The sequence below is a fragment of the Anabrus simplex genome, chromosome 1 (genome assembly GCF_040414725.1).
Source record: "Anabrus simplex isolate iqAnaSimp1 chromosome 1, ASM4041472v1, whole genome shotgun sequence".
NCBI lineage: Eukaryota > Metazoa > Arthropoda > Insecta > Orthoptera > Tettigoniidae > Anabrus > Anabrus simplex.
The window spans coordinates 250,891,798-250,914,265 of NC_090265.1; the positions used below are offsets into that span (position 1 = coordinate 250,891,798).

Below are 22,468 nucleotides of genomic sequence, written 5' to 3' on the forward strand. Positions count from 1 at the left end.
AACAGGTCGGACTAGTTTTTAGGACATTTTGTAGGTCACATTTAGGTCAAAAATCCTGGCCCTGCTGATTACCAAACACGGTATCTCCGCGTGATACTCGCACTCCAATTTGAAGACTCCCGAACTCAGAATCAGAGGACAGCCCTACACTCACCTCCGCAAGAGGCCCAATCTCCCCGCCCAAAGGGAGTGGACTCAACATCACCCCAACCATCAATTTCTGCACAGACTACGACCCCTCTCCCCATGGAGACTGAAAAACCGCCCCTCCATTTACTCACCGGATCCTCCTCCGATGTACGCTCCAGGATTTCGGGAACCAGACGTCCCCTCAAGCAATCCTCGATCGCTTCAACATGCCCCATCTTGGACTCACTCTTTCCTTCTGATGAAACTCCCCCTGAATACCGCTCCCCGTACACCATCTTCACTAACGTATTACGCTTCAGCATGAGGCGTGAGGATATTGCGAATATCCACAATACCTCTAACGGCTTGACAATCTAAGTCATCGGGGTCACAATAGCTATACTCTGTCACACCATAAGAGCCACCCAAGTTTCTTCTACTTCTTCTACCGAGCTCGATAGCTGCAGTCGCTTAAGTGCGGCCAGAATCCAGTATTCGGGAGATAGGGGGTTCGAACCCCACTGTCGGCAGCCCTGAAGATGGTTTTCCGTGGTTTCCCATTTTCACACCAGGCTAATGCTGGGGCTGTACCTTAATTAAGGCCACTGACGCTTCCTTCCCACTGCTAGCCCTTCCCTGTCCCATCGTCGCCATAAGACCTATCTGTGTCGGTGCGACGTAAAGCAACTTGCAAAAAAAAAAAAAAAAAAAAAAACTCTTCTTCCCTTAACAATTCTTAACTAGAACATCTCAATATTTTACGAACCTCGCTGTGAAAATTCCTGTGCCCGCATTTTCACATGGCGATACACTTTACGGACTCCACTTACTACCACAACTTTCACTTAGAATAGGCTACAGTAGATCTGTCATTTTTACCTTTGTGAGCTGTAATATTATTGATACCAAGCGAGTTGGCCGTGCGGTAAGCGACGCGCAGCTGTGAGCTTGCATTTGGGAGACAGTGCGTTCGAACCCCACTGTCGGCAGCTCTGAAAATGGTTTTCCGTGATTTCCTATTTTCACACCAGACAAGTGCTGGGACTGTACTTTCATGAAGACCATGGCCGCTTCCTTCCCACTACTAGGCCTTTCCCATCCCATCGTTGCCATAAGACCTATCTGTGTCGGTGCGACGTAAAGCCAATTGTAAAAATAAAATAAAAATGGAATGTTAATTATATTGATAACTTGATGCTAGAGATTGCCTGAGGCGATGTTGATCACCTATTGTTTTTCACATTCATTGCGCTTATTACCTCCTCTTCTTCATTATTAGTACTTTTTCTGGACATCTCTGAGGCAGTTAATACGTACGTGCTGATTGGTGCTAAATTACCGGTAATATTTAAAGTGGTCGTATACTAGATGACGAGTCATTTGATGTCCAAACTGCTTGCTGTAGTAAAAGCGATAAAATCTGAATCGGAATCAATTAAAAACCCGAGGAAATATCAGTCTACGCATGTGTTCTAGGTTACACCTCCTTCTATCACTGTAAAACACGCTATCAAATGGACTCGCCTCTTAACTGTGCTGTAGGATTTTCATGTCGGTGTCGTTGACTACACGTAAAGGAGCTTGCTTGAGACAGCGTTGTTAATTGCTAGTTTTCATAAAGCAAGCAAGTTAGTAGTTTTACGTAATTAGACTTCGGCATCACAGCCACAGGAGTTTCAGTTTTACGTGGTATCCAATCCTACAGGTATTGACTGCCACAGCCGCCTTGGTGAGAAATTGGTAACGACGACATTTGGGCTATACATCACTGACCCACCACCACCACCACCACCAATTCCTCCAAACTGGCTTAATTCCTAAACAGCCGAGGTTAGAATCCCGGTGTATCCTCGTGAGAAATTTTCCCCTGAAAAATAGCTGAAAATGTATCGGACCATAAACCTGTGATTTTAAAAAAAATGAAATGGTGTATGGCTTTTAGTGCCGGGAGTGTCCAAGGACAAGTTCGGCTCGCCAGGTGCAGGTCTTTTGATTTGACTTCGTAATCGACCTGCGCGTCATGATGCAGATGAAATGGTGATGAAGACGACACATACACCCAGCCCCAGTGCCAGCGGAATTAACCAATTGTGGTTAAAATTCCTGAGCCTGCCAGGAATCGATCCCGGAACCCCTCTGACCAAACGTCAGCACTCTAACTATTTAGCCACGGAGCCGGACAACCTGTGATAAAAACTGTTAATGAGCCACGGATTGCGACCTCACTAGGGTGTGAGAAAAGCAGCAGCAGAAGAAGAAGAAGAAGAAGAATATGATGATGATGATGATGATGATGACGATGATGATATATTTCAATTCTACGGTACCTCTCACACTCCTCAGTCTGCTTCCTACAATCCCTTTGTAACAGTGCATAGCCCTCCATGACTCGCGAACACTTCACATGTACTCCCGCGCAGGTTTCTCAACGTTATATTACACCATGAATATAGATACCAAATGCTTGTATTTCATTAATAATATTATTATCAATATACGAGGTTATAATTATTTCGTATGTCTCCTACATCGTATTTATATATACAGTACAGTATATGAAATAAGAGTTTTGCCTGTACATTGCTCATGATTGAAAAAGAATGGTATTTTTGTATCGGTCGTGTCCATAGTAGCAAGGAAAGGTAATTTTTAATCTTCCGTCATCTCTGTCCGTCTGTCTCTCCGTCTGTCTGTACGTATGTACAGTATGTATGTACGCGGATCACGAGAAAATGGCTGAAGAAAATTTAATGAAAATCGGTATGTAAAGTCGGAAAATAAGGCAATATAATCTAGGCTATAAATAATTTAATTCGCGTTGAGTGAAATGGTAGTTTAGGGGAAGGCCTAAAATGTAATTCTCAAATATTTATGTTATTATGATCCTATCGATAAATACTACATAACTAAAGTTATATAGAATTAAATTTCCGATCATTTATGTCTTACACATTTTTACCGTACCGGCTATAATAACAGAGACATTCATGAATTTCGATTTTTGTTGCTAGGTCCATTATCAGTGCCGTGCCACGAGAAAAGTGTGAACATAATTTAATGAAAATCGGCATGTAAAGTCGGGGAATAAAGTACTACGGTCTAGGCTATAAATAACTTTATTCACGCTGTGTGGAATGGCAGTTTAGGGGAAGACGCTTAAAATTGTATTTTTAAATACCTACTATGTTATTGGTCCTATCGAAAATTACCATATAACTAAAGTTATAGAGAATACAATTTCTGGTCATTTATGTTTTATTCAGTTTTACCGTACCGGCTATGATAAGAGTGGTGTCACAGGGTCGGAAGAAAATTAAATGTGAAGGCCTACACTATCTAAAACTCACAAAAATGATCAACAATAACATTATATTGACCATTGTTTGTTGTGATGTTCTTTGTCTCTTCTGCTGTCACTCATGTCCGATAGATGGGATTACTGCTGCGTACCGATTATAACAGCCTGCCTGAATATTGGCGGGAAGTATCTGGGGAGTTAGATAACATTCTTCTCTAGCATGCCATTCCTCTGGTTCATAAAGTTTGTGATATTACCGGTACGTTATACACCGGTTCATTTTAGTATTCTGGCAATCCGATCCCTACTCGGAGGCGCTGATTGGAATGAGCAGAGTGCACACTTAACGGAACAATGACAGAAGAGTGTTCACGGCTGTCTGCGGTCTGTTCATTCCAGCTCTGAAACTTTGGACTCTTAGATCGGCAGCGAAGAACTGTTCGTTAAAAGTGAGAAAATGTGTGCTTTTTCATTTGATCGAGTACTTAATATAATAGCATTACTTTTAATTGCTTCATTATCACTGACGTCATTGTAATGACCTATGTTGATTTCAGTTGGGAAAACCACTAAGACAGTCTTCCTGAGGATATAAAACGGCAGATGGAGAGTGAGTGTCTGCCGTTATTATGAAAACTCCCCAACTTGATTGTGGCTGATAGTAAGTAAAAGGGCCTCTCATTACAATGAAAATTCCCTAACCCAGTCTTCGCGTGAGAAAAGACGTATAGTGACTTCCGCGTCGCGTTTCTGGGGTAACGTTAAGAGCTAAACAATTTAATACAATCTTACTTACAACGTGTACAGTACCTAATCTAGAATTCTGTATGCAATGTAGAATTCCGCAGCGAATCACGGGTACATCAGCTAGTAAAGAGATAAAAAATATTCCTGAAGTTTGCAATTATCCTATTTTTCAGTATAAAGATATGTAATGGTACATTTGACTGTATTCGTATCTTCTTTTAATCAACTTCAAGCCGATGCTTGAGTTTGCTGCCTTCGAGAATCCCCGTGGATATTATTTCCTTTGTTCAGGTGATGTCCGGCTCCATGGCTAAATGGTTAACGTGCTGGCCTTAGGTCACAGGGGTCCCGGGTTCGATTCCCGGCAAGGTCGGGAGTGTTAACCATTGGTTAATTTCGCTGCCACGGAGGCTGAGTGTGTATGTCGTCTTCATCACCATTTCATCCTAATCACGACGCGCAGTTTGTCTACGGGAGTCAAATCAAAAGACGTGCTGCACCTGGCGAGCAGAACATGTCTTCGGTCACTCCTGGCACTAAAAAACCATATGCTATTTCATTTTTGTTCAGATGATATCCTCCTCGCTAAAGGATATCGTTACATATATACAGTAATATGTATGTAGATATTTATAACAGGGGCTTAGTGCCAGACTAATAATACCGTGTATGAGGTGAAGGATAATAAAGTGGCAAATGCCCCAGGCGAAAGTGGGAATACCCTAGGAAGCATGCCAAGTGCTTCGTAGGCAAAATCAGTTAAAGGTTAGATATTGTTTGTAATTGAACTTACAATCCACTTGAGGTTCTACTTCTAGGCATAGCAGAATGTCCTCCATACGAGGAATACAGTACATTGTGAAAATACGTAATAGCTGAGAATATGGCCACAGAAGCCGATTCCCATTTTTAAAGAAGAATTCAAGAGGTTTTTTAAAGTTTGATTTACGTCGCACCGACATAGATAGGCCTTATGTCGACGTTGGGATAGGAGAAGGCTAGGACTGGGAAGGAAGCGACCATGGCCTGAATTAATGTACAGCCCCGACATTTGCCTGGTACGAAAATGGTAAACCGCGGAAAACCATCTACAGGAATGCCGGCAGATTCGTCGAGAATTCTTACCTGCATTCATAGATTATTACTCTTGCCGGGCTGAACGGCTCAGACGGTTGAGGCGCTGCCCTTCTGACCCCAACTTGGCATGTTCGATCCTGGCTCAGTCCAGTGGTATCTGAAGGGGCTCATATTCGTCAGCCTCGTGTCGTTAGATTTACTGGCACGTAAAAGAACTCCTGCGGGACAAAATTCCGGCACCCCGGCGTCTCAGAAAACCGAAAAAGTAGTTCGTGGGATGTAAAGCATATAACATTATTATTACTACAATTTTGGATGTGTGTTCTCCCATGATGGTAGTATAGTAAGTAAGATTGAATCGAGGGGCAGTAAAGCTAATGCAGTGAGCTCGCAGTTGCAATCAACTGTGTTCTGTAAGAAGGAAGTCAGCTCCCAGACGAAACTATCTTTACATCGGTCAGTTTTCAGACCAACTTTGCTTTACGAGAATGAAAACTAGGTGGACTCACGATATCTTATTCATAAACTAGAAGTAACAGACATAAAAGTAGCGTGTGAAAGTAGCTGGTAGAAACAGCAGGAGGGGACTCGGAATGAGGAATAAACTTGATGGGTGAAGCTGTACGCATAAACTGGCTTCGGTGATGGGGCCATGTGAGGTGAACGGAGGAGGATAGGTTACCTAGGAGAATAATGGACTCTGTTATGGAGGGTAAGAAGTAGAGGGGGACCAAGATGACGATGGTTGGACTCAGTTTCTAACGATTTAAAGCCTGTAGAACTAAACGAAACCAAGAGCTAGTTACAAGTATTGTTGTGTCGGTTAGTAAATTCACAGAGGCTTGCAGACTGAACGCTGAAAGGCATAACAGCCTATAAAGAAGATGAATGTAGTTAAACCACCTGTATTCGTTCGGGAATTTCTGTTAATAAAATATACTTTTTATTTGCATAAATATAAAAAGAAATCATCTTCCTTGGTCTAAGAATGTACGTGCATGACTTCTCAAAACATGGGATAAATCATCGCTTAAATATACCTGTGGAATGTGTATTTAATGACACGGAAGCGGTGGTGGCTAACACACGTGACGGTATCTCTGTCTTTTGTTTCTTGAGTTATTTTCACACCAGACAAATGCTGGGGCTGTACCTTAATTAAGGCCACGGACACTTCCTTCCCACTGCTAGACCTTTTCTATCCCATCGTCGCCATAAGACCTATCTGAGTCGATGCGACATAAAACAGCTTGCAAAATAAAATAACTGTTACGGTGAAGGAGATGCACGGAGAGGGTGAGGGGCTTGGCGGCCGGGGCCTTAGTGGAAGAGTATGGAAAACCACGGAAAACCATACTCAGGATAGCCGACGGTTGGGGCCAGCCCTGTTCCGTCTCCCGAATGCAGTGGCGTAGAGCCACGGCCACCCCTCGTCGCTTGGCCGGTCGGCCTGCAGAGCTGTTGGACCACGGAGCAGTCGTGGACACTTGAGGGCCGAGCTCCACTCCTGTAACAAAACACATTCTTGTGTTATTTATTCTTTTAAAAACTCGTCATCATGGAAGTTGTTCATAATATGTTTTTATTCATTATTTGCACAATTTAAAGAACATGGTATTTGAGTTATTGACTGGAGAGAAGAAAATAAAATTGCATTAAAGACTAACATTAGTTGGTGACGACTTATTTAAAATTTTCATTATCATGTCCATAAACATTGCCAGGTCTTCATAGTTCTTGAAAGTTATTGTATGTAGTAGGCCTATGTACTATACTATTGAATTACGAGATGGCGGTGGTATCGCCGTAAGTTAAAACATCGCGAACATTCAGTTAATAATTGTGAGGTGGGAGTCGTGCCGAATTATGTGCCATCTGCATTGAGGCATCTTATTGAATATAATACGATTTAAGATTGTGGGCTGGGGTTGGTGTAGGAAAGAGTGTTTGGTTGTGGGAGTTGGTTGATTATGAAGGATGTTACGGGTAAGCGGGGATAAGCTAATTGCTTCCAGTGGTTGGGGGAGGTTACAGGAGATACATCTTTCGATGTAATGAAGCCGGATAGAGTGGAGATGGGAAAGGGTCGGTGGAAAGTTATAGTCGTTGATTATCTCGATTCTTGTATCTGGTCGGAGTCTATAAGCAAATCATATAGCATGTCTTTCTAGTTTTAAGAGTTCCATGTATTGGAATGGATATGCTGCAATGTAGAAGAGGTTGAACGTGGGTTGAACGAAGGCTTTATACTGTAGATGTTAATAAATTGCGGTAGATTTAAACCCCAGGTTTTACCCACCAACCGATGGAGGAGGTGAAACCTGCGGGGTGCCTTTTGATGAATTATATTCAAGTGTACATTCCATAAGCGTAGAGGTTTTCCGTGAGAGGCTGATTGTTCAGTGTGAAGTAAATTTGATTATTAGCTCGGTATCGAAGTTTACGGTTTTTTGAATATAATAAATTGTGTTTTATTTACATGAATCTTTATTTTCCAGAGATTAAGCCATTATTCGAGCTCATTTAAATAGGACTGAAGGCGGGACTGTATGGATTGGAGGGTAGTTCTGAGGGCGAGTATTGCAGTTTCGTCGGCAAATTGATTTAGTATAATGGGAGGGGATGGTTGAGGGATATCTATACAGCAGAAGACATAACAACATTGGTGATAATAGACTACCCTGAGGTACGCCCGCTTCGAGAGGAAATGAGTGTGATAGGGTATTATCAACGAGCTAGAAAGAGGATTCTAGCTCGTTGGGAATTATGTATCGTCATTTGAGCAGAGTGGGAATGAAGGAAGTTGGCAAGAAAACGGATTTTTGTAATAGGAAGTAGAAGATCGCGATGTTTGAAAATAAGATCCGAGATACAAATGCTTTTTCAATATCGAGGCTGATCAGGGCTTTTCGATTTCTTAGTTTAATAGGTTGTCAGAGATGCCGAAGTATGAAACATATGAGCATGTGTGGAATACTGTGGTCGGAAACCTGCTTGGGATTGTGGTGTTAGGTGGAGAGAGTTTTGGTAGGCGTATATACGGTGGACTAGGATAGTTTCTAAGATTTTGGATAAGGCGGTTAAAATAGTTATAGGCCTATAGGAGCTTATTTGATTGGGCAATTTGTTATGTTTCAGCCGGGCTGAGTGGCTCAGACGGTTGAGGCGCTGGCCTTCTGACCCCAACTTGGCAGGTTCGATCCTGGCTCAATCCGGTGGTATTTGAAGGTGCTCAGATACTTCAGCCTCATGTCGGTAGATTTACTGGCACGTAAAAGTACTCCTGCGGTACTAAATTCCGGTACCTCGGCGTCTCCGAAAACCGTGAAAGTAATTAGTGGGACGTAAACCTATTATTATTATTATTATTATTATTATTATTATTATTATTATTATTATTATTAGGTTTCAGGAATAAAAGAATTAGAGCATGTCCCTAGTGAGTAGGGAAGAAACCGGTTTGAACTGAGGTTGTGTTTGTACTGAGGAGTTGCAGGAAGGAGTGGGGAGCTTCTTTGATACGTCTGTAAGTAATCTGGTCTTGCAAGGGCAGTATTCTTTTTGGTCCTGAGTACGTCTTTTATGTTTTGTACTGTAATAACATTGTTTAATGAGTATTGCAGGTCATGAGCTGGAGAAGAGTTGAAGGAAAGTCTAAGAGGTGGTTGTGTTGTATCAGAATATTATAACACTATCTACTGGGTGAGCTGGCCATGCGGTTAGGGGCGCGCGACTGTGAGCTTGCATCCGGTAGATAGTGGATTCAAATCCCACTGTCGGCAGCCCTGAAGATGTTCTTTTCGTGGTTTCCCATTTTCACACCAGGAAAATGCTGGGGCTGTACCTTAATTAAGGTCACGGCTGCTTCCTTGAAACTCCTAGGCCTTTCCTATCCCATCGTCGCCATTAGTCCTATCTGTATCGGTGCGACATAAAGCCACTAACTATAATACGTATAGGCCTACTACTACATGATTAGGACGGTAGAAATTGGCATCAGTGGAAGGGGGAACAATTCTTTAAAATAATTAGCAAAAATGCCGGCTTTTGTTTTTGGGTTATTCGGGTAATAATAATAATAATAATAATAATAATAATAATAATAATAATAATAATAATAATAATAATAATAATGCTATTTGCTTTACGTCCCGCTAACTACTTTTACAATTTTCGGAGACGCCGGGTACCGGAATTCAGTCCCGCAGGAGTTCTTTTACGTGCTAGTAAATCTACCGACATGAGGCTGGCAAATTTGAACACCTTCAAATACCACCGGACTGAGCCAGGATCGAACCTGTCATGTTGGGGTCGGAAGGCCAGCGCCTCAACCGTCTGAGCCACTCAACCCGGCACTCGGGTAGTAAGGGTAGGATTGTTAAAATGGCTTTTAGCTGTTTTATTTACAGTAGTTCAGTACAAGTGTTAGTACAGGCTTTTCTTTTGATAGCTTTAATAAAATTAACTTCATGGCGGAGTGTGGTTCTATGTTCCAGAAGGGTGTTCGAGTCATGGGTTCGTGGATATGCTTTATAGAGGTCGTGGGAGTATTTTAGGAGTTGAAGTGCTCGGGGTTGGTGGGGGTGGGGTTTGAGGGGTGGGAAAAGTGGTGAGGTATGCGAATGTGGTCTGCAGTTGTTAAAGTATATTCTACTTTTTTAATTACTTCGTGTAGTTCGTATTGCGTAATAGGTGCTTCAGTGTTTCGTAATAAGTCTGTTATGATTTATCTGTATGCTACCCAATCGGTTTTGTTGTGTTGTCGAACTGGTGGGGAACGTTGGTTCTGTTGGTATTGGTTCGATAATATATTTGAAATGGTTAGGATTGCTGGGACGTGACCACTTTCGATGGTTACAGTAGCGGCCATTGGGAATTAGAAGTGGTGGCGGGGGCAAAAGTGTAGTAGAGAGATCTGAAAGTATCCAGGTTTGTGAGATATAGTGGCCGGGGAGGGAGGGTGTATAAACGTCAAGACTGAAAAAGAAAGCTTCAAAATGCTAAGTTGATTCATGTTTTACGAGCGAAGTTTGATAGAGCGGTAATTGTTGACAGTTTACCAACTGTAATACTGTAATAGTTTTTTGAGATTTCGATTCAATACTTACTATACAATACAACTTTCACCAAAGGGACAGTATTACACGTATTACAATTAAATAGAATTATAGAGTGATTATACAATTAAAAACTATTTAGTACTTGACTACACACTAAGAAACTAACAGACACTGAAGAGATTGTCAGATTGACGAGTGCGCGCGGCAAGCGGGTGAATGATGCCTCATTGTCCTCATTGTCATCGTTTGCTAGTAGAAACATATGTATTAACCACAAGTAACAAATAGAAAAAACAAAAACAAAATACACAGAGTAACTTTTCAGACTTCACAGCAATCATTTGGTTGCATAATCGCATCCGTGTCAAGACTAAACAGTTTTGTTTTATCACTTCATTCATGCTGATGACTTACATTTCTCTAAATGTGTCTGTTTTGTCAGTCAGATATGGAATATTGAACATTCTTTTATTTATTTGTTTATTTATTTATTTGTTTATTTTTGATGGAGTTGAGGCCATCAAATCTCATCTTCCACACCGTCAGAAATACCACGGTTCGCACTTGGCGGTTTGCAAACACCAAATTTGTATATTTTCCCTATAGTCTCCGTGACCATAAGTAATTAGAACCTACAGTATAGTTGTGCTGATGTTGTCTAGTACTGTATACGTACATATATTTTTCATCCTGCTAACATACAGGTGAAGTGGCGAGCGCTACTAGTCTCCTTACTTCCAATAGCATTCGGGACGGATGATCGTCCTTACAACGAGTACACCCAGCTGAAATAGCCACACGAAAATATTATGATCGATGGTTGATACTTTTTTAAAGTTCTTTATTGGTAGGTATAATGTGTACTGTATTAAATACGTTAGTAGTTGGTAATAAATACTACGTTTGTTTTGTTCTAGGCATGGAAGAATATGATGGAAGACTTGGATAATACTGGAAAACTTATTAAACAAAACGCGGATTCAGTTGAAAGCATCTCACTGGATAAACTGAACACTCTGTATGCGGAGAAGCGAAAGGCCCGGAAGCAGTATCAGGAGGAGCACAACAGGATCGCAGCTCAGTTCGCTCATGTAAGTCCCTCTGCATATTTAACCACCGGAATAGTGGAAACATTTGAACTCGTCGTCATTACTTGACATAAGATAGATTTTCGTTGTATCTTTCCAAAATATAGTTGCTAAGTGCCCTCTTAGAATTGCAGTTCAGAGTTTACAGAGGGTTTCATAACAAATTATTAGGTTAAATGGTGAAGTTTTCTTGGTTCTTGGGGTCTGTAACGAGCAATAGTGTGGTGAAGAATACTCTGATAAGCAATTAATAGATAGGTGTCATTTTGGTTGGCCCGGCAAATGTACATAGTTCGGCGTGGTACGTGACTGCAATGTCGTCAGACTCGTACTGGCCGTGTGAGGAACAGGAAAGCACAGGATGGGTAAGACACTAGGGGTGGCGTGCACCATCTTGGAGTAAATTACTACGGAAGTAGCGTTTACTAAAGAAGTCCATACTACAGAAGTAAATTACTACGGGAGTTATTTACTCCGGAAGTAACGTCGGAGAGTTGAAGTACAATTTACTCTTTTAGTTACTACTACAGAAGTAGCGTTCGTTACTCGCGGAGTAGTGCTGTGTTCGTGTATCTTCTTTAAAGAAATCCAAATAGATAAGGTTATGTGCGATAGGAAACGGGGGGAAAACGTAAGCGAAAAAGATAAATGCTTCTTAATAGAGATAATGACCATCTGTGCAAAGGATATAAGGTGTAAGAAACACAACATAAAGATGCTGGATAAGAAAGGAAATTCATGGAATGTCGTGGCGAAAGAATTCATTGCTTCGAGTGACGGAAAACGCAGTGAATAGCAAGTTAAGATTCTGTAGAAGGACTTAAAAGCGAAGACGGAAACAAAGCAGAAAGTTATGGACACGCGGGAAAAATTAAAACTGATGGCGGTTTCTTCATACAGATGGCCTACATTCACAGCGAAATTTTCCCATTTTCACACCAGGCAGGTAGGCCCTACCTTAAGGCCACGGTCGCTTCCCAATACCTAGGCCTTTCCTGCCCTATCGTTGCCATAAGACCTATCTGTGCCGGTGCGACGTTAAGCAAATTGAAAAAAAAAATCTTCCGATTTCTGAAAGTTCACCGTTGTCACCGAGAGGGCAATAAATGGGAATATGCGCGCAGTCACAGTCAATTGCACCCACGACGTGTGGAAACCTGCCAACGTGAAGAATATCCTTTTATTTTCCGAACGATCATCATCATTTGCAGGCGTACCTCCCTCTTAGCCTCAACTACTGCTTTAACCACGCGATGAAAGATACGGCTAGCAGTTGTGTGGTAAACGTTAATTAGATCACCGGCAACTGTACTGAAATGTTCCGGTACGAGACAATCGTAGGGCACACAGCAACTGTAATTTTATATATACAACAAAATTAAGACAAGAATTCAGCTGTAAGTGATCTCCAAGTAGATTTGGAAGGAAAGTAAAGGATTCCTTCCTAAGACCAAAACGTTCCTGAAACTCGCCGTGTTCACATTACACAGCTATCGTCTTTCACGCACTGTAGGCCTACGCACTATTACATTTCCCATCGTTTACTGCGTCGAGATCGTCAATATAATCTAAGTAATCCATAAACACGTTTGAAACGTCTTTCCTCTCATATACGGCACGATATTATCATTAGTCATCAAGTCTAAACTTAGCTTACTCCATGCACGACGTGAGAGTAAATTCTAACCTATATTCGTACGTTATTTACTTCTTTAGTAATATACTACAAGATGGTGCTCTTCAACATTTTACTCTTGTAGTAATTTAGTCCAGGAGTATCTGAAAGGGCTAAAATACTTCGGAAGTAATTTACTCTCGTGTGGAAGTCCCCGAATGCTGACTTCAAGAGTACTTTACTACGGAAGTAGAACTTACTCTTGGTTGGTGCACGCCACCCTAGTTCTCGGCGCGTTTGATCGCAGCCAGATTGTCGGCGTCATACGTATGGACGATTCCATCTCCAAAGTCGTGCAGGTAATGGGCATTCCATGGGCCAGTGTGTACCATGAGTACGTAGATTCGTGTAAAACCACCATCGCCAGAGACAAATGTCGTGGAGTACAACGTGTTGTTGACGAGGATCGCCGTCGAGTGACGTGGATGGTAAGAGCGGATAACCAGGTCACAGTGAAACAGATTACTCGTGAATTCAGGGCTGGATATCAACAAAGTGTGAGCAGCCGTACCATCCACCTCCTCGCTATGAGGTACAAAAGCTACCGTCCCACATGCGTACCACCGTTCACTGTGATCACAAGACACACATATTGACACTGTGAACTCTCAAAGCATAGATAAGATCGTCTGGAAAAATGAGTCGTCGTAGCAGTTTGTACACGCCGATAGGAGTATATGAGTGCGTCACCAAGCACTGGAGGCAATAGATTCTCCTGTCACCAGGGTACAGTTCAGGCTAGAAGTGGTTGTATCATCGTATGGGGAATGTTTGCGTAGGATGAATTGGGACTGTGTACCACATCTGACGCGTCCCTCACGGACGAACGATACAAGGACCTGCTCTCTGATCATGTCCACCCATTTGTTCAACTCCAGCACACTGCAGGAGACCTGTATGTACAGTAAGACAATGCATCGTCCAGTCGCTCCCGAATTGTGGTTGATTGGTTCGATGAATACTCCATGGAGGATGCTTGCCTGGTCCCTAAGGTCACCCGACCTGAATCCTACTGAACACATCTAGGATATTTCCGAGAGAGACGTACTTGCCCGTTAATTCTGATTCGAATAATCTCTGTGCATTACGGGAGGCTGTGCAGTAGTCGTGGTAAAGTATGACTTTCTACTCTTCCGGTATCTTGTGAAATCCTATCACGTCACTTTTCCATCGTCATCATGGCGAAAACGGGTGCACGCAAATAGTCAAGTATCATTAATTCAATTGCTCATCATTGTATACAATTCCATTCTGAATTTAGAGGCCAAGAGGTCTCTTGCAAGCAGTAATTAGATTAAGAAGTATTTCTTTACTTAGAGGTTTTCTCACAAGCAGTAGTAGGGTAAAGCAGTTCAAGTATCCTCTTTTTTATTTCTTTAGTTAGTATCTCTGCATTCTCTCGAGCAATAGTTGGGTAAATCAGTTTAAGGATCATTTTTACTTACATATCATGGGTTCTCTCACGAGCAGTAATTAGGTGAAGAATATAAAGAGCCATTTTTAACTTAGGGGCCTTGAGGTCTCTTACGAGCATTTATTTGATTAAGTTTCAGTGCCATTTTTGATTTAGATGTCATGGGGTGTTTAACGAGCACTAGATAGGTGAAGAAGGTTCATTTTTACTAAGAGACCGTGGAGACCTACACGAGAAAATTACCTGAAGAAGATACATTTTATGTCTGACTTTGTAAGTAATAAAGGATTTTACATATATTAATCAGTTGTATTAAAAATGAAATACATTTTCCCACGGCTTTTTTAACTTTTCTTCCTTGCTGAAAACAATGTAAATATTCTCGACTAATGAATATTATACTCGTTATTCTGTTTCGGACTCTCTCTCTCTCTCGCTCTCTCTCTCTCTCTCTCTCTCTCTCTGAGTGTTCTAATTAAAACTACGTCATTATACACTGAGGCCGCTGTTTTAAACGACTTTATAAAATTATGAATATTTTTTTTTTATCAGATTAAAGTGAAATTTCAAACATTTGACTCCCTTTTTAACACTAGTGCAGCCTTCCCTCAGAATCCAAACTAATGCTTGTACCTGTCATTAAATTTTATTTTCCGTGTTGGAAGGTGGTGGTGTTTTATATACCGTTATGTCCAGGTTGCGGACGTTTCGAATACAGTAGTTCAGAATTGGTCTGCATCACCTATGAGTAGCACCACTATATGAGGAAGCCCATGGGTCTACGTTGCCTGTGATTAGTACCACTATGTGACGAGCACCACGGGTTTGTGCATCTCCCGTGATTAATACCACTATGCGAGTCTACGTTGTTTGTGAGTGATACCCTTGTGTGTGGAACACCATGGGTCTGTGTTACCTGTGATTATTACCACTATGTGGGGAACACCGCGGGTTTGGGCATCTCCCGTGATTAATACCACTATGCGAGTCTACGTTGTTTGTGAGTGATACCCTTGTGTGTGGAACGCCATGGGTGTGTGTTACCAGTGAGGGGTGTCAGTATGTGTGACACACCATGGGTATTTGATTAGTACTACCATGCGAGGAACGCCATGAGTCTGCGTTACCTGTAATTAGTATCACTATAGGAGGAACACTATGGTTCTGCTTTACCAGTGATTAGTACCATTATAAGAGGCTGGACTTTGGACCCCTTTAGATAACAAGCATCATCTCAGAAAATAAGGCATTGTGAATTGTATCCACATATTCTAGTCGGTGTATACATTTTGAAGTTTTAATTCTCGTTTCATCTTGTTGCACCTCGTAACATTAGGGGGCGAGGACATAGCTGTTAAGCCCCTTTAAACAATAATCATCATCATCATCATCATCGAATACAATACAGTACCGTATTCTGTATCGATCCGAGGTAATCAGTCGTCCCTAGGCAATTCATATCTGTTTGTTTTCCTACACACAGGTTTGTGAATGAGGTTTTGAAAATTGTTCGCATTTCTACAAACGTGAGGATCAAAAGCGATTTCGTATTGTGCAGTACACAATTCAGTTAATGCATTCCGTCATGTGGTGCTTAATTGCTTCCATCTACCGTTCAAGTGATATGAAGGTTAGGAAGCTCATGTGAGAAGGAACGGCAGTCGGGAAGCTTCCTCACCCCTATCCGGCGAGAGAGTCGTGTGTGGTGGCTGTAGAGCTCCTGCTGAGAGGATTGTTAGGCTCCTGCGCAACTGACTAGAGATATACTGAACGACGAAGGTCATGGACCCAAGAGTGATTGCAAAATATATCAGACGACTATACGACATATTAAATAAAATGTGTGACCGAGCTCGATAGCTGCAGTCGCTTAAGTGCGGCCAATATCCAGTATTCGGGAGATAGTAGGTTCAAACCCCACTGTCGGCAGCCCTGAAAATGGTTTTCCGTGGTTTCCCATTTTCACACCAGGCAAATGGTGGGGCTGTACCTTAATTAAGGCCACGGCCGCTTCTTTCCCACTCCCAGCCCTTCCCTGTCCCATCGTCGCCATAAGACCTATCTGTGTCGGCGCGACGTAAAGCAACTAGCAAAAAAAAAAAAAAAAATTGTGTATAGTTTTAATAATGGATTTCAACTAATCTTCCCCTTTAAAGTGGGAAGACAATTAAGTTTTCAAAGTCTGGAAATACTTGAGCTTATGTATTTGCAAAATTCACCACTGAAGGAATTCACTGGGGATTTTTGTTATAAAACAAATATTTCTCGGAATCCAATAGTATATTATTATTATCGTCATCAATAATAATAACTTCCTTCCTAACTCTAAACCAATTTATTTACAAATATCGAAGAGAAACACGGGGATAACGCCTGCCGCAGTTATAGAACTAGATAGGATATGTATTGGACGTTATAATGTTGTTTGCGGTAGTCAAATTCTCAGTTGTTTCGAAGTGGTAAATGTAATTCATAAATTTTGTGTTTGTTCCCAGTGTACATTACTAACTTATTTTCCTGATTAGATACCTTAGTCATCAATATACGACACATGTGAATAATAGTTCTTTTGTTGTTACAACAGGAGTTTTCAGAATTAACTTTTGCATGTTGTAAACTTATTGTTTTATTTCTATGTTCTTTCAGTTTGGTTTATTGTATTATATCCACTTCCTGACACAAAAACTGAGCTGACTCTTGAACGAAATATTCCGCAAACTTTGTATACTTCTCATCCCATGCTGTGGTCTTTCGTAATAAAATATGTATTGTCTTAAGATCGATTCACTCATACGCCAGGACGTGGCGCCATCTTCCAACGAAATAAAATGTCTCGTTGTAAACGAAGTGGTAGGTTTCAAAACTTCCGACGGCGACTTCAGTGCTCCTCCGTGATCTGTGCCGGCAAAACGGTTTCTTGTACCAACAATATATTTATTTTCTTGGAAGTGATTTCTTACTTCCCACATACCGGTTTTCTTCGAGTGCTCCCGTTATCTCTATACGTTTGGCAGAATTTCGGTGAGAATTTAGTTCAGTAGGATAAATTATTTCAGCATCCAAGAACATTCATGATTTCAATTACATTTTCTTCTGTTTTTCAAATGTTGTTTTCAGTTTTTTCGTAAATTTAACGTTAACTTGCTTCTTTTAAACTTTTGAACACCCACATTACAATAAAAACTCATCATGAAGACAAGTTTTACTCACTTCAATTAAGTACCTACTTCATTCTGCCTAATGTAAATCTACCTACCGTAGGTATAGTGCCAGATTTCCCTTAGGTATACTTGTAGGTTTCCAGAAAGAGACGTTTTCTGCAACTAAATGTACCACCTTCTTCAACAGCGAACTAAATTTATTTCTGCACATTTTATTTCTTCTTCCACCAAGTTCTTATATAGCGTAGAAAACTCGCCTAATCCTCTGCGTTTCCACACAGGATGAAATCACTGTTTCTTTCTCCAAGTTTATAGCTATCATCGACAGTTCATCACGGAACACCTGACCGTATGGAGAACAGACGTGCAAAATTCACATCGGAAATAACGGAAGCGGAAAGCACCACCACGTCCCGGAAGTTGTTTGCAGCGGCCTTACTCTTTAATATATACATTTTCAAATGCAAAGCAAAGCAAAGTCACCTCCGTACAGGCCATGAAGGCCCTTGGAGGAGTGGAAGGTAAAGGCTTCCACCATTGTTAACCTCGGCACGTGATGGGGTAGAGTGGTTAGCTCTATGCCCGGCCGCCTTTGCCACCAGGAATTAACCTGGTACTCATTTTTTGTGTAGGCTGAGTGAACCTCAGGGCCATATGCACCTCCGGAAGTGGAAATCTCGTTTCTTAAATTTCACGACTTCCTGACGGGGATTCGAACCCACGTCCTTCCGGGCGAACCGAGCACGCCTTTACCGCCTCGGCCAGGCAGCCCCTATTTTCAAATGCACACTTGGCTAATAGATCTATATTATCTTAGGAAAGTAACGTGCAGCGTTTAGGGAAATGTATAACGAATTTTATAATTTATCCGCTCATTGGCTGAATGATCAATGTATTTGCCTTCGTTTCGGAGGAGCGCGGGTTGGATTCCCGACTGGGCTGGAGATTTTAACTACAAATGGTTAATTCCTCTGGCTTGGAAACTGGGTGTTTGTGTTCATATCAATAAACTTTTCTTCATCTACAGACTGCCAACCATCACAGAAACAGGCAATAGTGAATACATCCCTCCACATAGGGTTGGCATCATCGTATCATCGTAAAACTGGACCAAATCCATATCAGGGCATTCTGGGGGCTTGATAGCAGGATGACGTAGTCACTGGATTCCCACCATGGCGACTGCAGTTTGGGAAAATGGTCAGGGAGAAGAAGTAGTAGCGAATATTTTAACTCCTCCTAAAAATATTGAAGTGGACGCTCTTATTGACAAAGTGATGATAAATCTCTGTGATTTCTACAATAATGTTCTTTTTCCTTTCGGTTTTGCTATTTTTGGGAGACTTGAATTTTTCAGGCGATCTGTTTTTGTGTCAGAAAGTGTACAACATTTAAAAAGTCACAAGTATCCAAGTACCTCAACTCTCGCAAAAATTGTCGGGAGCACGATCGCGCTGTTGTTTCTAATAAAACTTCAATTAGTAGTATTTCGTTGATGGGGAGACAAAGTTGGTTGTTGTAGGACACCAAAAGCGCACAATTTTCATTACTGTCTATAGATTGTCACTATGTAGTGTTGTTCTGGAGTTAACAGTGCTTGAACTTGGTGCATACTTTACAATGTGTCACTGTTTAGCTTGTGAATTTGCAACGAGACGTGATACTGACTGTGATAAGGAAAATTCTGATAGAAAAATAATGACAAGACCAGAATTTAATTCCTCAGTTATCGGAGCTCTGAGGATGGTTGCCCAGTTGTACCTGTTTTAAAAGAATAATCACCACCACCACTCTAGAAGATGAGTGGTTGTCTGAAAAGTAACTTTCATCTCCGTATTGTTGCCAGATCTAAAAATTATATTTCGGAATATAGGGATCGACATTTTCGGAAGGTTTAGTCGAAATTTCGGAAGATGTTCAGAAGATCTTTAGACACCCTAATCACGAGATAATCGGAACATATCAGAAGTCATGAGAAGAATAACAATGGCAAAGAGAGCCTTCCAAGATAAAAAGCATCTGCTGGCCAAAGAACATATAGATATTCAAACTCAGAAGGTCTTTGCACAAAACCTTTTTATGGAACGTCCTTCTTTATGGTTGCGGAACCTGGACATTAGAAATGCAAGAAAAGAAAAGAAAAGACTAGAGGCAATTGAAATGTGGATCTGGAGAAGAATGCAGAGGATAAGTTGGACTCAAATGAAGAGCAATACCGATGTCCTTATAGAGATAGGAGAAAAATGGAATCTGATAACTGAAATTGAAAAACGGAAAATAAAATTTATTGGTCACATTTTGCGGCATGAGGAGTTCCTTTGTAACGTAATTGAAGGAAGAATTACTGGAAAAAGTGGAAGAGGACGACCCAGAGTATCTTATTTCAAGAACCTGCTTCTGAGGATGAACTGCAAGACCTAGCCTACGTTGAGTTGAAAAGACTGGCTTAAGATGTACATCTATAGCTGCGGCGACAAGGCTTAGCCTTTAGAATATGATGTTTAGAAGTATGTACATTGTTATTGTATTAAATTGTTACATTACAGATGATCCATAATAGAAGAGAGTTCAGAAGAAGAATCGATAGTCTAAAATAATTTGAAGAGAAACCACTAAAACGGAGGACCGAACGGATCATTTCGGATGAGGAGAGAAAGATGAGAAACGAAAGAATGAAGAGGTTTCGGGAAGAGAAGAGAAGAAAGGCCAAGGAGCCTTGAGTTCTACGCGGTCCATAGTTAGCCATATTAGGAAACAAAACAAAAGAAGTTATTGCATTACTAGTCCGACTCGTCGGCTGAATGGTCAGCGTACTGGCCTTCGGTTCACAGTGTCCCGGGTTCGATTCCAGGCCGGGTCGGGGATTTTAACCTTCATTGGTTAATTCCAATGGACCGGGGGCTGGGTGTTTGTGCTGTCCCCAACATCCCTGCAACTCACTCACCACACATAACACTATCCTCCACCACAATAACACGCACTTACCTCACATGGCAGATGCCGCCCACCCTCATCGGAGGGTCTGCCTTACAAGCGCTGCACTTGGCTAGAAACAGCCACACAAAATTATTATTATTATTATTATTATTATTATTATTATTATTATTATTTACTGAAAATTAAATGATCATACAATTAACATTGGGCGATAATTCACTCCGTCATCTGAGGATCTTCCTCTTTCTGACGATAACGATGATGATTGCTACTAAAACGGGCCTGACAACTAGGTCATGGCCTTCTATACTTCTTCTTGTAGATGTAGCTTTCCGTCAGACACAGAATGACCATACCATGTTCGAAATTCTAGCAAAATTTTATTCTTTGATTGCCCCTAAGAGTTCTGGGGTAGGTCATGTATTGTTATCCCAGATTAGTCGGCTGACATATTAGAATGGTTATGTGCGAGCAACCCTGCCATTCTCACATTAAAGAACTCATCTCCGCACCCTAAATTCTCTTAAAACTTACATTACATAAAGGGACTTATGTCTATAAAGTGAGGGTAAAATACTCGGAAGATTTCTATCAAATTTCGTATTTTCTGGAATATAAAAGAAATGGAAGTTATTCTGAAATTTTGGATCTAGCAACACTACACCTGTGGAACAACGTCTGATAGATCCAAATCCTCCGGGAGCGCCACTGAAAGAACTTCCGAGACGTAACTTAAATGATGCGCTAGGGTCACAGGGCCGATGACCTCGATGTTAGGCCCTTTAAACAACAAGCATCATCATCTAGGGGCACACTTGCGATTTCTGGTCGCTGCGTCAGAAGAATTGCGGTCGTAGTATTTTATTCTTATGCACGCACTACGACTGATAAATCGTTGATCCTTTGCAGTTGCACGATGGACAGTGTACTAATTTGTCGAATTTTGCTTACCTAAAATTTTGCTAAATCGGAAATTAATTAACTGTTAATTGTTTCATTTTCAAATTTTGCTCCAGTTGGGGGCTATGGCCTTCTTCAGAACATTTAGAAATTTTCTTCTGGAGAATATGTTTAAATAAAATCATATTAAAGCATGGCTGTTGATCTCTTACTTCAATTATTTGAGTATCTTATGGTACACATAATTCATTTTATTAATTTGTCGGGCCGATGACCTTAGATGTTAGGCCCCTTTAAACAACAGCAAGCAATTAATTTGTCAGTGTTGCAGTCGTACTAATGACTTGGAGTGTCCAAAAATATTAGAAATACTTCCGCCGATCACAATTATTATTGTTGGATCCTTTTATTGCTTTTAATGTTTAATACGCTGAGAATTAATCCACCGATTGTCCTAATTATTGCTTTCATTTCCTTGTAATCAAAACGTGTATGTGCGAACCGGTACTCGTAACAAATTAAAGGACTTGATCATAATATCATTTGTCCGTAAAGGTCAATACGCCCATCACTACAAGAATCTAGCACCACCGTCGTAGTAAAGGTAAAGTAATTAAACTGTACTCAAATAGGTTATAAAACACGCTTTCAGTTTTCTTCTCTGTCTCGGAAGATTCGTTTCTGTTTCGACAAACAAGTAAACATACTTCTCGCCGAAGTTTTTCTTTCATGTTGTGATCACTGTATTCTTACAGTTCTTTTTTAATGAGGTTGTGTTTTCGAATCTCCAATATCAATCTGTCAGTATCGAGCACACTATTTATAAGGCCTTCATCAACGTTTGATTCATTGTCAGATATTTCTAGCTCATGCAGTCAGACATTGAAGACTATTGCTTGAATTGCGACTGAATGGTCGCTTTAAAGATGGTGCACCGGCAAAGAGATCTAATTTGGAGTGCGCAAATTGCAAACAAGGGATC

General features: G+C 41.1%; 1 protein-coding gene across 4 annotated transcripts in view; it reads left to right on the forward strand.

The window, feature by feature from the left end:
• Positions 1-22,468, forward strand: part of FER (tyrosine-protein kinase Fer) — a 751,747-nt gene that overhangs the window by 46,587 nt on the left and 682,692 nt on the right. For all 4 annotated transcript variants that reach the window (XM_067159220.2, XM_067159229.2, XM_067159236.2 and 1 more), the window contains exon 2: positions 11,229-11,402. In XM_067159220.2, coding sequence (XP_067015321.2) covers positions 11,229-11,402 — 174 coding nt within the window. The remainder of the gene's footprint in view (positions 1-11,228; positions 11,403-22,468) is intronic.